Source organism: Rana temporaria, chromosome 1, assembly GCF_905171775.1.
Source record: "Rana temporaria chromosome 1, aRanTem1.1, whole genome shotgun sequence".
NCBI classification, from domain to species: domain Eukaryota; kingdom Metazoa; phylum Chordata; class Amphibia; order Anura; family Ranidae; genus Rana; species Rana temporaria.
Genome location: NC_053489.1, coordinates 182,989,684 through 183,004,833, shown reverse-complemented (window position 1 = coordinate 183,004,833; position 15,150 = coordinate 182,989,684). Strand labels below are relative to the sequence as shown.

Sequence of the window (15,150 nt, the reverse complement as noted above, 5' to 3'; positions counted from 1 at the left end):
CTGAGAGAGAGGGGGTAGCTGACAGAGAGGGGGGATAGCTGACAGAGAGGGGGAATAGCTAAAAGAGAGGGGGGATAGCAGACAGAGAGGCGGGATAGCTGACAGAGAGGCGGGATAGCTGACAGAGAGGCGGGATAGCTGACAGAGAGGGGTGGTAGCTGACAGAGCGAGGGGATAGCTGACAGAGAGAGGGGATAGCGGACAGAGAGAGGGGATAGCTGACAGAGAGAGGGGATAGCTGACAGAGAGAGGGGATAGCTGACAGAGAGGGGGGTAGCTGACAGAAAGGGGGGATAGCTGACAGAGAGGGGGTATAGCTGACAGAGAGGAGTCTAGCTGACAGAGAGGAGTCTAGCTGACAGAGAGGAGTCTAGCTGACAGAGGAGGGTAGCTGAAAGAGAGGGGGGTAGCTGACAGAGAGGGGGGTAGCTAAAAGAGCAAAGGGGGTTGCTGACAGAGGGGTGGGGGGTTGCTGACAGAGGGGTGGGGGGTGGCTGGCAGAGAGGAGGGTGGCTGGCAGAGAGGGGGTAGCTGACAGAGAGGGGGTGGCTGACAGAGGGGGTGGCTGACAGAGGGAGGGTGGGACAGAGGGAGGGTGGCTGACAGAGGAAAGGGGGTTGCTGATAGAGGAAAGGGGGTTGCTGATAGAGGAAAGGGGGTTGCTGATAGAGGGGGTGGCTGACAGAGAGGGGGTAGCTGGCAAAGAGGAGGGTAGCTGACAGAGGGGGTTGCTGACAGAGGAAGGGTGGCTGACAGGGGGGTAGCTGACAGAGGAAAGGGCGTTGCTGATAGAGGGGGGTGGCTGACAGAGGTGAGTAGCTGACAGAGGTGGGTAGCTGACAGAGGGGGGCAGCTGACCATGGGTGAGTGGCTGACAGTGGGTTAACTGACAGAGAGGGGTGGCTTACAGAGAGCAGCGGCCTGACAGAGGGGGTAAGGGGGCAGATGAGAAATAGACCTCAGTGAGAAGGCAAACAGCGAGTAGAAATGCCAGGCTGGGATGCAGGACTCCGGGCGGCCGCAATCTCCCACAGTCTAGCTCCGCCTCCACATGTCCCGTGCCCACTGCCCATCGCTGAGCTCGGCTCGGAGCGACAGATCGGGTAACATTGATGGCGACGGCGTGCATGGCAAATGGGATGCGCTGCTCTAGCCGGGGACACTTGAACTCAGGCGGGTTGACTCTGCTTGCATCTGTTTTCTGTGCCGGCTGCTGGAACAGAGATCAGAGAGTTCCAGCGCTGGCCACCCAACTGCCGCTGTGCATGTTGTGCTCGGGGGGATTGGGGTGTGCCCAGGCACACCCGGCACACCCGGTGCGCACGCCTATGCTAAAATGAATGGATTTCCATGTTCTGTTTACTGTGGGAGACCAGATATAGTGAATACAGGGTCCTGGGTTTAGTAACACTTTTACCAATACTGAGGAGTGTCTCATGTCCTATGTGACAGTGAGCGGTGTATGAGTGTGTAGTGACCAAACATCTTCATTGTCACATGGGAAGAATGGGAGTGCTTCCTATACTTGGCCCCCACCATTACATTCATGGGTTGTAGGCAATTATCACCAGCTAGACAGAACCATGGAGCAGACAAGGGAATGCATGTGCAGCTGGACAGGGCATTTATTAATTAATACCATAGGTTTTACCCTAAATAATTTTTCACTGGTTGTTCTATAAAACTAAAAGAAATATGAGCACCTGCGTATACTCTTTATTCCTTGGGTTAAACCCCTTCTCTTTTTTTGCTGAATAACCTACCGTATGTTAATATTCCCTCTCCCCTCCCTTTCCATTTTCCCTTGGAAGCTGGACATATTTTCTTATTTCTATTCCAATCTGCTAATTGGAAGCGCAGCGTCCAGGAAAGGCAACTCAGCACCCTTGTACCCATATGTAGGCTGCCATCCAACTAATTTTCTAAAACCAATGCCGCCTAAACCACTAAATAAACACACACTCTGTTTCAAACCATGAAATCTGTTTTGAGCGCACGCATGTATATAAATATAGAATCTCTCCCACTTGTGTGACTCGAGCTCAGCTGCCAACATGCAGAATAAAAATAATAATAATAATAATTGGGGAAAATAAAAAGCCATGCTAGCAGCAGCCCACTCCTTTTGCAGCCAGAATCAGCCTGGGCTCTGTTAATGACTCTTTTGTGTTCATTAAATCTGACGTCAAATGTATTGCATTCACTCAGCTTTCCGCACCCTCTGTTGCGTGCTAATATAGATCAGGAGAAGGTACCACGTTCAGGCAGTTATAGTAATTTACTTAATGGTCACTATTGCATTAGCCAACCGAGAAGAGAAGAATGCAGCTGTGTTGTTTGGAGTACATATTTATAGTGCTACCGACTCTTAAAGTGAACCTGATCCCAGACCATTCACATTAAAGTATTTACCTATTCTGAACAAGCAGTAAACACACTTTAAAACAAACCACCATGCATCTCTGGATCTATAAGTATTTTGGCGTTGGAGTTAAAGGGGTTGTAAAGGGATTTTTTTTTTTTGTTCCCCTAATCAGCATCCGTTACCTTAGTGCAGTCTTCCTTCGCTTACCTCATCCTTTGATTTTGCTTTTAAATGTCCTTATTTCTTCTGAGAAATGTTTACTTCCTGTTCTTCTGTCTGTAACTACACACAGTAATGCAAGGCTTTCTCCTTGGTGTGGAGAAAGCCTCTTGAGGGGGGAGGGGGCGAGCAGGCAAGTCAGGACACTCTCTACTTTGCAGATAGAGAAAGGAGCTGTGTGTTAGTGGGCGTCCTGACACTCCTGCTTGCCCCCTCAAGAGGCTTTCTCCACACCAGGAAGAAAGCCTTGCATTAAATCGAAGGATGAGGTAAGTGAAGGAGGACTGCACTAAGGTAAAGGAAGCTATTTAGGGAAAAAAATGTTTTCCTTTACACCCCCTTTAATCTGCCCCTGGATGCATAGAATTTTATTTTCTCTAAACTCAGCAAAACTCAGAATTCACCTTAGCGCAGTGTCGATTATACCAAATATTATCATTAAATGTATTTATGTGTTTATATATGTCCTGTAAATGCATATAGGCAATTAACCACCATGTATGTCATTGCCAGTGTGATAACTTCATTTTTTATTTTTTAAAACATAAACAAATATTTCCCTCTGGGTAATCTATGTACATTGCAAGGATTATAACAAACCTTGTTGCAGTTTGCTACCTTTTGTTATTCTCAAGAAATCCCTCTGTTCTGTGTGGGTCTAATGGTAGTGGTTTCATAATTAACTGTCAGGTGTGCAGCTGCAGAGCACTAATGAGGAAATCTGCTGGGCCTGCATCCCTTTAGACTTGTTCCTATTAGCCCTGGTTCACACTGGGTACGATTTGGAACGATTTGAGATGCGATTTGACATGTCAAATCGCATCTCAAATCGGCGGCATTTGCCGGCAATTGTCGGCAATGGCACTGTCCTAATCAGTGCGACGCCGCATCTGCGATTTCAAAAAGTAGTTCCTGTACTTTTGAATTTTTGATTTTGAATTCGCAGCAGTGTGAACCTAGGCTTAAAAGTATTTCTACAAAATCCAATCCAAATCCTGGCAAAATGTGCAATGTGCATTTGGGTACCATTCATCCTAAATGGCACCCCATACGCGGTATGATTTTTTCCAAGACTGTCACGCAAAAACCACACGTTAAAAATAATGCCTGGCTTAGGGCCAAAATTTGCTAACAAACAAATGGCCACTGCCCCCATCTATAACTAGACTTCACAGCAGGGAGCACATGAAAGGGCAACGCATGCAAGACAAAAACAGAAAAAATTTACAGCAAAATATGGTCCCTGAACTTCAAGTGAATAGACTACCATATAAGTGACACGTAGAAACGCAAGTGAATCACGCTTTAAAAATCGCTTGCGAGAACCCGCATTCTCGCTAAGTGAAATGTAAAGGGGGACCCCAAGCGCTCATTTTATTCTGCAATTTCTCCCTATGTTTCTAATACAAAGCATGGCAAAGTTATTTACAAATTATTTTTCGTTTGCGCTTCCTTTTTTAATAAAGCTACAAAAAATTACAAAATAGGTAAAACAAAAAAAAATGTTTCTGTACAAACAGAATTTCAGGTTTGCCCAAGCATGCATTGGTAAACAAACAAAAATACTGTAGGTTAGAATAATACACACGTACATAGCAATTAGCTGCTACTGACAGATGCAGTGAATACTGTGAGGTTGATTAAAGTAGAGACTGTTTAGCCATGGGTGTCCTGGGAGCCCAGCTTGTTATGACCACAGGGGGTGCATCATCATGTTGGCTTGGGCCCACAGTACTTCCGGACAGCATGGGCCCCACATGTCAATAAATGAGCTCCTCGCTGTCAAGGAGAAAGGACTGCTTAACAGATATCCAATATGTGAACTCTGTAATCTAAAGCAGACAATCTGCCATCCAAGTCATCTTCTTGGCTCTACAGGAATAATCATCTACTAAAACAATGGCTATGCAAAGTGATGGCCAAAGCTGAGATATATTAGATATGATATTATCCAGGCAACAATGGAAACCATCATATGACAGACATAAAAGCATGCTGATGCAGCTCTGAAAACAATTGCTTCTTACAACCCAGTCCTTTGACACTTGATCAATCGCTTAGATTTGAAAGGTGACAGCACTGATGACGTTTTATAGTCATCTATAGCAGGTTGGTGTTAGTGGGAAGAATAGTGCCCCATACTTGGTGTTAGTGGGAAGAATAGTGACCCATAGTTGATGTTAGTGGGAAGAATAGTGACCCATAGTTGGTGTTAGTGGGAAGAATAGTGACCCATAGTTGGTGTTAGTGGGAAGAATAGTGACCCATAGTTGGTGTTAGCGGGAAGAATAGTGCCCCATACTTGGTGTTAGTGGGAAGAATAGTGACCCATAGTTGATGTTAGTGGGAAGAATAGTGACCCATAGTTGGTGTTAGTGGGAAGAATAGTGACCCATAGTTGGTGTTAGTGGGAAGAATAGTGACCCATAGTTGATGTTAGTGGGAAGAATAGTGACCCATAGTTGGTGTTAGTGGGAAGAATAGTGACCCATAGTTGATGTTAGTGGGAAGAATAGTGACCCATAGTTGGTGTTAGTGGGAAGAATATTGACCCATAGTTGGTGTTAGTGGGAAGAATAGTGACCCATACTTGGTGTTAGTGGGAAGAATAGTGACCCATACTTGGTGTTGGTGTGAAGAATAGTGACCCATAGTTGGTGTTAGTGGGAAGAATAGTGACCCATTGTTGGTGTTAGTGGGAAGAATAGTGGCCCATAGTTGGTGTTAGTGGGAAGATCAGTGGCCCATAGTTGATGTTAGTGGGAAGAATAGTGACCCATAGTTGGTGTTAGTGGGAAGAATAGTGCCTCATACTTGGTATTAGTGGGAAGAATAGTGACCTATAGTTGGTGTTAGTGGGAAGATCAGTGGCCAATAGTTGATGTTAGTGGGAAGAATAGTACCCCACTGTTGATGTCAGTGGCAGGATTTATGCCCCAGTGTTAATGTCAGTGGGAGGAATTGTGCCCCAAGGGCCGGATAAAAAGAAGCAAAGGGCCAAATCTGGCCCCCGAGTTGCAGTTTGGAGATCAAATTATCAATAGTGATAATTTGTGTGTGTGTGTGTGTGTGTGTGTGTATATATATATATATATATATATATATATATATATATATATATGCACCTAAATAGCCAGCCACAAACTTTTCAGTGCCCTATAGTTTCTTCATTTTTAGACTGTCCCTTGAGAATGTACAATTTACAGATGCAACTACATAAAAGCTAAGCACTGTACTTGTATTCCAATCCCCCGTAAAAGAGCTGCTGGATAGTACAAGTGTTCAGAAACGCCCTCACCCCCTTTTTCTGCCTCCCGATCTATTTCTGGGAAAGATCACGACTCCCAATATGTGTGCTATGGCTAACTCTTCCCATCCTCCTCCTCACCAGTGCCGGAGTCACAAACTCCAGGCTTCACTCTCACTTTAGAACCAGTGTTCTTCATCTGTTACCTTGGAAACATGACTGTATCATCAATCCACTGGGTTTAGCTTAGGACAACACTTGCCGCACACCCTGCACATCAGTTTGCGCTGCGCAGGCTGATGTCACCCGTAACCATGGAGCCTGCAGCTGAGACCCACTCCTGCCTTTCCACTGTAATGTGCATCCTTCATGCATGATGTAAGATGATTTTAATCTAATTAATGCTATGAGATGATGTACAGTTTTCTATGTTCGTAATCATCACCGAAATTGTTACAGCAACCAATTAGGCACAATAGGTGACACAAAGTTTACTAAGCAAAGAGAAAAAAAAAAGACCGGACAGCCTCATCAGGTACAATATGATACCCCTTGAATACTGGATTCAACTAAAACATATTGACAAGGAACTTTACATTAAGATTCACTGCATACATTTCACTTTAACATAATTAATTACCAGCATAGCTAAATCCATTTTCTGGTCCACATATTCCCTGAGTTCCCTGTGTAATTGTATTCTGCCATATTTAATTATCCACAGAGAGCTTTCGTCTATTCTCAGTGAGCCCCCACTGCTTCTGAAATCCTGCTAGACGTTGGTGAGGACAACTATTGACATCACATGACCATTATAAATGAACACTGTGGGCACTTGTTTGTTTTATCAGATTGGCACACAGCAGCAGGTAGTGATCGCAGCTGAGGGGTGGTGTCTTGCCCTCTTACAACGCAAGACACCGTTTCACCCTTTTTTAACCTAAACTTTAATGGAATGTCAAAGTGACATTTAATTAATTTCTATGCATGGCAGCTCATATGCCATGCATTGAAACACAGGGTCACACACACACAGACAGCTGCGGAGCAGAAAAACGCAGAACCGTTGCACCGCAATGTGAACAGGGCACAGAGAAAAACACAGGACGGCTGCCTTTTTCTTGAATATAAAAAAAAAAGAAGCTCTCTGTGCTAGAGTGAACAGCCTTAAACCACTGTGATTTTAAGAGTGGCCGACGTAAAGTGTTACTAAACCCACAACAGTAAAATCAGTCTGTATTTGCAGAAAAGCATGCATGTTATACTCACTGAGGAACCTAAGGGGTTAATTCTCTGCATTGTACTTTTTGATTCTGTCTCGTTTGATCCTTCCCTTCTTCCCGAGCCCCCATTATATCTCCTGATAGCATATAGAGGCTAGGGGACAAGCTGCACATGCTCAGTTTGGTGTGTATTGCTAGGAGAGTTTTTTTTCTGTGGGAGAGTACATGTGATCAGCACAGGGCCAATCAACACTGTCCAGACAGAGGGTCAGGGGTCCTGCATTCTCATAGGACAATCAGAATTAAAACTCCTCCTACAAGCTTTAACCAGACAATGATAGATTTTACAAGACTGCTATATACTGCTAATGAGTAAAGTTTATTTTTACTAAAACTGTTGCATTTCCATGTTCTGTATACTGTGGAAGACCAGATACAGTGGATGCAGGGTTTAGTAACACTTTATCTCTCATTTTGCCCTTTTCCAAATCCGTGCTCTTTCTTGCCACTTCCATTTTTCCACATTTGACACCCTCCATCTTCGACCACTCGATAGCCACTGAGGGTGTAAACCCAGCATATGTGAGATGGAATTACATTATTTCAACATGTTGTTTGTATTTTTAGTATCTAACAGTAGAGAGGGTACACACAAAAGGAGATTTTTATTTTTGAAGCTAGTTTTTCTATTTTAAAAATGTCTGTGGCTTAAAGCAGAACTAAAGGCATCATACAAAAACTTACCAGTCCTTTTATTGCAGAAAAGAAATGCAATGTTTCTTGCAAAAAAAAACACCTATCTGCCTGCTCACAGTTTTTCGTGGCAAGTAGACTGCAGTTTGGTTTACATTACTGGCATGGTCCTTGTGTGCTGGGATGAAGGACTCCTGGAACTCCAGGCATTGTATCATCCTGTACTGCCCAATAAAGATGCCCAAAGAATGGCACCTGGAAGGAGCCAAGGAAAAGGTGCGGACACTAACTAGACTCACACTTTCATGAGAAAGAAAGTCTGATGACTTTAGTCATCTAGACTTGCAATGTAGGATTGAGAATGTTCATTTTTTTGGTTCCCCACTGCACACGGTAGTTCCTGCAGCCAGCTCCTACATCACTACATGACACAGAACTGGCGGCTGGAGTATCAAAACCTGTGTTCAATTATAGCTCTTAGGCTTGAAGCTCCAAAACTCTCCACATCCAAGTACAGAGTTCTTCACCCAAGCAGGAAATTACATTTCTAGGGGTGTTTCATACACATTGTATAGAATGCTACCAGGTTACCATATTGCATGGAGCTTTACAGAAAATAACAGTGCTGCAGTTTGAAAAAGAAAGGAAATTTTTAAATAACATTAAATTACAGTATGGCTTGTGAAGCAATTGTATATGCTATATTATTTTTATTTGCTATATTTTATTCCTGGAGTTACCCTTTAAGGCTATGTAATCATTAAAGCAGCCATATTTGATCATTACATAAACAGGCTGAGCTTCCAGACAAGGTATTGAGCTCTATTATTCCCTTCTCTTAGTGCAAGCATATCTATCTGTAAAAACCTCATACAGTAAACTCTAGGGGGCGGATCTACGTACCTGCGCGTAATAATCCGCCGGGCGCAGCGTATATAAGATACACTACGCCGCCGCAACTTATTTTTTTTTTTCGAATCCTCAACGAATTTGCGGCGTTAGTTACGGCAGCGTAGTGTATCTTTGGCGGCGTAAGGGCGCGGAATTCAAATGGATGTAATGGGGGCGTGTTTTATGTAAATACGTAGTGACCAGACGTAAACAACGTTTTTTTTTAACTGCGCATGCGCCGTCCCTATTCGCGAACGACTTACGCAAACAACGTAAAAATTTCTAATTTCTACGTGGGAAGGACGGCCATACTTAACATTGAGTACGCCTTATAACAGTAGCTTTAACTATACGCCGGAAAAAGCCGAACGAAAACGACGTAAAAAAATGCGCCGGCCGGACGTACATTCATGGATTGCCGTAAATAGCTAATTTGCATACTCGACGCGGAATTCGGCGGTAACGCCACCTAGCGGCTGCCGAAATATTGCACCTTAAGATCCGAGGGCGTACTAAGACGTACGCCTGTCGGATCCCTCCAAGATGCCGTCGTATCTTGTTTTGTAGATACAAAACAAAGATACGACGTGGGAATTTTAAAGTTACACCGGCGTATCAATAGATACGCCGGCATAATCCTTTTGTGGATCTGCCCCCAGGTGTTTATACTTGTACACCACAGCAACTGTTCCGCAGTGATCCTGGCTGAACTTCTTAGGCCAGCAATGCTTAATCTGGGTTTTGTGGAACCGAAGAGTTTTACTCCCAGGAAAAGGCACAGTTGGGCACAGAGCTCAGAATGTGCCCAACTGATGACTAACAGGGAAATAGAGATGATAGGAGATCTCTGGGTAAGGGTCTACAGATCAGTTGCAGAACTGAAGATGTAAGGTGAGGGAGGTAGGCAAGTTCTGTGGCACCAATAAACCAGATAAGGAGGGCGGGGAAATAAATGAATAAGTAAGGTATTGAGAACAGGGGCAATGAAACTATTTCCAGTACTAAGCTGGCGAAAAAAGTCAACCAATCCCAAAGACTAGTTCTTTATGGAGATGAGACAGCCTGGTGATCCTTGACCCTGGTATGGGGAGGAAGGGCATATTAATCCTCAGACCCAAGTCTAATGGTTGTAGGCCAGGAAGACCTGTGTAAAAAAAAAAAAAAGGGGGGGTCCATGTAATGGACCTAACCTCCACACTTGGTGAACAGTAGAGTTATCGTGACTTTGGCTGGAGAAACTGGGCACTGGGTGTCATGAAGAAGTCCACCAGCAGACCTGAAGCAAACAAAGGGTGCCAATGACAGTATGTTGATGAACATGAGGTCAGTGATATACAAAATGTTGTACTGAACAGAAATGTGAATGATAATGATGTCAGGATTAGACTCCCAAACGCAGGAGAAGTGAAAGCATACGTACTTGGGCCTATAGTTCAAAGATTTGACTCAGGGGCTTTAATGTTGATAAATGTAAAGTTATGCACTTAGGGAATAAGAATATGCATGCATCATACATGCTAGGGGGAGTACAACTGGTGGGATCTGTAGTGGAGAAGGATCTGGGGGTCTTGGTAGATCATAAGCTCAATAATAACATGCAATTCCAAGCTGCGGTTTCCAAAGTCCTTTCTTGTATTAAGAGAGGTATGGACTCCAGAGACAGAGATATCATTTTGCCCCTGTACAAATCATTAGCAGAGAAGGGCAACCAAACTGATAAGAGGCATGGAGGAGCTCAGCTATGAGGAAAGATTAGAGGAACTGAATTTATTCACTCTTGAGAAGAGGAGAATTAGGGGGGATATGATCAACATGTACAAATATATAAGAGGTCCATACAGTGGACTTGGGGTTGAGTTATTCACTTTACGGTCAACACTGAGGACAAGGGGGCACTCTTTACGTCTAGAGGAAAAGAGATTTCACCTCCAAATACGGAAAGGTTTTTTCACAATAAGAGCTGTGAAAATGTGGAACAGACTCCCTCCAGAGGTGGTTCTGGCCAGCTCAGTAGATTGCTTTAAGAAAGGCCTGGATACTTTCCTAAATGTACATAAAATAACTGAGTACTAAGATTTGTAGGTAAAGTTGATCCAGGGTAAATCTGATTGCCTCTCGGGGATCAGGAAGGAATTTTTTCCCCTGCTGTAGCAAATTGGATCATGCTCTGCTGGGGTTTTTTGCCTTCCTCTGGATCAACTGTGGGTATGAAGTTGGGTGTATGGGATTGTACTGTGTTTTTTATTTTGTTTGTTTATTTTTTGTGGTTGAACTGGATGGACTTGTGTCTTTTTTCAACCTGACTAACTATGTAAACTATGTAACTATGTAATGTATTCCCCAAGGGGATTGCAAAAGAGAAGCTTTCCTTTGAAGAACATGCTCAAAAGACTCTATTCACAAGGGTGGTCTGCCGACCAAGCTTTAAGCCATAAAATACCCATATAAACAGAATGTAAGGACATCCTAAAGATCTGCAGAATGACACACTTTATAAAGTCTACATAGAAGAGCAGTGCCGAGGCCAAGAGTTACATACTGGTTGAAAAAAAAGACACAAGTCAATCCAGTTCAACTGACACAGGAAAAAAAAAAGAAAAAACACAACACACACACACAAATCAAAAACCTCCATATACACAATCCTATATCCACAGTTGATCCAGAGGAAGGCAAAAAAAATAAAAGGATAATCTAGTTTGCTCCAGTGGGGGAACAAAATCCTTCCTGATAACCCAAGAGGCAATCAGATATTCCCTGGATCTACTTGTCCTATAAATATTAGTTTTGTGTATTCAGGATCTAGAATTGGTGAAAGCCTTTGGAATAGTTTAGACAGAGAATTCTGCTGTAGTCAGACAGCCCACATATTGCAGATCTGTGAGGGAACCTAGGGGGCTGAAATGGTGTCAGTGAACAAGGAAACGGCTTTAACCTCAGAGGCACTTGGGAGTTTATTTAGGGCCCAAAGCAAAATCCCTGCTGCTTGTCCTTTGAGCTCCCGGCTCCTGAACACCTGTAAGTCGCCATTGCTAAGTGAGGATCTTTCCCTGAGAACTCATGGAATGCATGCAGTTTTTAGGAGTTCAGCGTGCCTGGTATGAAGGAATTGCAGTAACCCAGGCGCTAACCCAGGCTGTGTCTCTAAAGCATCAGCCAACGGGTGAGATGGCCAACAATCAGCTTGAGTCATCAGCAGAACTGGTGACTGGAAGTGCGCAGTTAGAGTCTTATGAGCACTACATCACTATCAAGAGCGAAAGTTCCAGTAGTGCAGTGGCAGAAAGCATCAGATAAGGCCAGATGAGCAAGACAATAATAAGGTAAAAGAACTCAAGGTTTGGGCATATAACCCATTGTCTAAGAAACAATCCCTGTATCCTGTACCATGATATTAAGATATTATTCAAACATACTATATGGCTTTAATCATGGATTTTTTTTAAGGGACTACATTGAACATTTCTGCCAACCATAACCAATCAAAATTCTTACGTTATTTTCAACTCTGGAGTGCAGAAATTACAAGTGGAAGCTGGTTGTCATGAACTATCCATTTTTATGGTATCACACTTTCATGTATAGGCTCAAAGTGTCATACACTATAAGGTGGTTGCGTCTATGGATCATTTTCCCCAATGATTAGTGCTAATAATCTTAAGTCACATGACATGTTCGGGTAGTATGCTCATGGGCTGGTATTGCCTTTTCTTGTAATACACAATATAAATTTGGACTTCATATTTTGTAATTTACCCAGCATAATCTACAGCAAACAAGCATAAAAACGCTTACTTAAACCTTAGATTGTAGAACCCTACTGATTACTGCATTTGGAAAAAAAAAAAAACTGTACAAATTCTTTTAAATGATGGAGACATCCGTATTACTGAACAAACATGCCCTCCTAGAAGAGATAAGCATACTATATAAAATATAACGTTAATACCTGGATCATGTAGAGCTGTGCAATCCGGTATTCTTCCACTGTCATGGGAAGTGGGATGCGATATTCCTTAATCAGCATCTTGAAGTAATCTCTGACCCTCCAAAGCTGTCAGAATCAGTCACCCAAGGAACTCCTACACGTTTTTATATGATTGCCAGGGAAGTCATTTGGGGAAACCTGAAACAACAAGACAAGCATATGACAAAGTTATTTTTCCATCCGTCTTATGGAGGGAACGTATCACCCCTCTTCATGTTCCACGCAAGAAAAACAAGTAAACCATGAGTGACAGCGTTAACCTTTTCAGTGCGGCAACCACAGTCTGTCACATGTTGGGGCTACAGGCACCTGACAGCAAGTCACAACATAACGATCACTGCTGACACTGTGTAAATATAAAGCTAAAACTAAAATCATTTTTTTTATAGGACTGGTGAAATACAATGCAATATGTATGCATCAACTGGATTGCTCGTTTACAAAAAAAATGAAAAAACACTTTCACCACAATAACAGCCTGTAAGATGCATGCCTGTAAACAAGGTGATCTCTCAGTGGGGCACGGTGGTTAATGACATCAGGGCTGGCCACCCAACTCACTACTCAGCAAAATGTATCTGCCTCTAGAACAGCAAAAAGTCATTATCAGGTGACTGGGTTGCATCATAGCAAGCTATAAAGATACTTTTAGTGACTCTACTACATTTTAAACTTCAAATTTATATACGCAAGGGCAAGAGCTTATTAAAAAATATATATATATTTGAGATCCCAGAATTCAAGTTTAGGAGGGGGGCCTACTTACTAACAAAATACAGAAGTTTGGTATAAGAAAAAGGGAGAAACACCTTCAAAACCTTACACCATTAAAGAGACCCTGTCATCTTGACCATTCAGAGCATTTTAACATAGAAACATATGTCCCCCCCGAGTATTGTGGCTATCCATTTGAGTATTGCATCATGGAATGCATGTATTCCCCCATACACAAAACGCCTTGGGAAGCCACAGAGGGATCAATGGGGAGAGCACTGTGAAGGTGCTCAGGGGAGGACTTAAAACATAACGGGGCAGATTCAGATAGAGATACGACGGCGTATCTCCTGATACGCCGTGGTATCTCTGAGATCCGACGGTCAGATCTATGCCTCTGATTCATAGAATCAGGTTCCGCATAGATCTCCCTAAGATCCGACAGGTGTAAGTGATTTACACCGTCGGATCTTAGGCTGCATTCTCCCGCTGGCCGCTAGGTGGCGCTTTCGTTTGTATACGCAACGAATGTGCAAATGAGGAGATCCGCTGATTCAGAAACGAACGCCCGCCGCTTTTTTTTTACGCCGTTTGCGTTCGGCTTTTTCCGGCGGATAGTTACCCCTGCTATATGCGGCGTATCCTATGTTAAGTATGGCCGTCGTTCCCGCGCCGAGTTTTGAACTTTTTACGTCGTTTGCGTAAGTCGGTCGCGAATACGGATGGACGTAATTTACGTACACGTCGAAACCAATGACGTCCTAGCGGCGTCATTTGGAGCAATGCACGCTGGGAAATTTAGCCGGCGGCGCATGCGCAGTACGATCGGCGCGGGGACGCGCCTGATTTAAATAGTAAACTCCCCCTAGCCGCGGAACTTGAATTCCGCCGGGGGATTTACGATCCGCTGGCGCAACTTTAGAGGCAAGTGCTTTCTGAATACAGCACTTGCCTCAAAAACTTGCGCTGGCGGATCGTAAATAAGATAGATTACGCGGATCTAAAGATCCGCTGATCTATCTGAATCTACCCCAGTCTGTCACTTTGTTCTCAATGGACAACTCAATAACTTTGAGATTTGGTCTCTGTAGAAGGAGCACAACAGAGTACAGTTTGGTTTATCCTTCACCATAGCAAAACACCAATCCCCAAAGGCCCAGTGCCATGTTTCTTGGTAACCCAAGCAGCTCAGAAACCCACTTTAAGCATAGGTTCACATTGGAGCGATTTGTCATGCAATTTGAGAGATCAAATCACATGACAAGTCCCAGCCTATTGGAGGCAATGGCACTATTATAATCGGTATGACACCAATTTTGCAGCGCTGCATCGATTTGCAAAAGCAGTTTCTGCACTTCTTTTGCCGATTTCAGGTGCGATTTCAAAAGACATCTGTGCATGAAGCCACACAGATGTCTATCAAGTAGCATCTGAAATCGCGCTGACCTAGTAGCACGATTTCAAAGTAGCATCAATGCTAACCAGACCTTTACTCAAAAAACTGTCCCCTTGTATTCCTTGTATTTTACTGTGAGCAGCTGAAGCTGCTGCCTGTTCACTTCCTGGATTTACACAGACACGCAGAGGCACACCTCCAGCTCTGCAGCTCACATTGGCCCTCTTACGACTCATCCCCCCTCCCTTCCTGGCAAACTCAAAAAAGAGTGAGAGAGAGAAAGAGCTGTGCATGATGTCATAAGCCCCTAGGATCACTATCCAAAGTTAAAACAACAAGGGCAGAAGATTTAATAGATTTCAGAAAGTTGAAAAAATTACTGAAGGTCTGCTTTAGTTGAAAGGTGAAAACCAT

The 15,150-nt window shown here is 43.5% G+C and overlaps 1 protein-coding gene across 14 annotated transcripts in view; it reads right to left on the bottom strand.

Annotated features, from left to right (window-relative positions):
- The window catches only part of PITPNM2 (phosphatidylinositol transfer protein membrane associated 2), a 439,829-nt gene that overhangs the window by 231,514 nt on the left and 193,165 nt on the right, over window positions 1–15,150 (bottom strand). For all 14 annotated transcript variants that reach the window (XM_040347315.1, XM_040347302.1, XM_040347306.1 and 11 more), the window contains one exon: window positions 12,588–12,764. In XM_040347315.1, coding sequence (XP_040203249.1) covers window positions 12,588–12,665 — 78 coding nt within the window. In that variant the 5' untranslated portion in view covers window positions 12,666–12,764. The remainder of the gene's footprint in view (window positions 1–12,587; window positions 12,765–15,150) is intronic.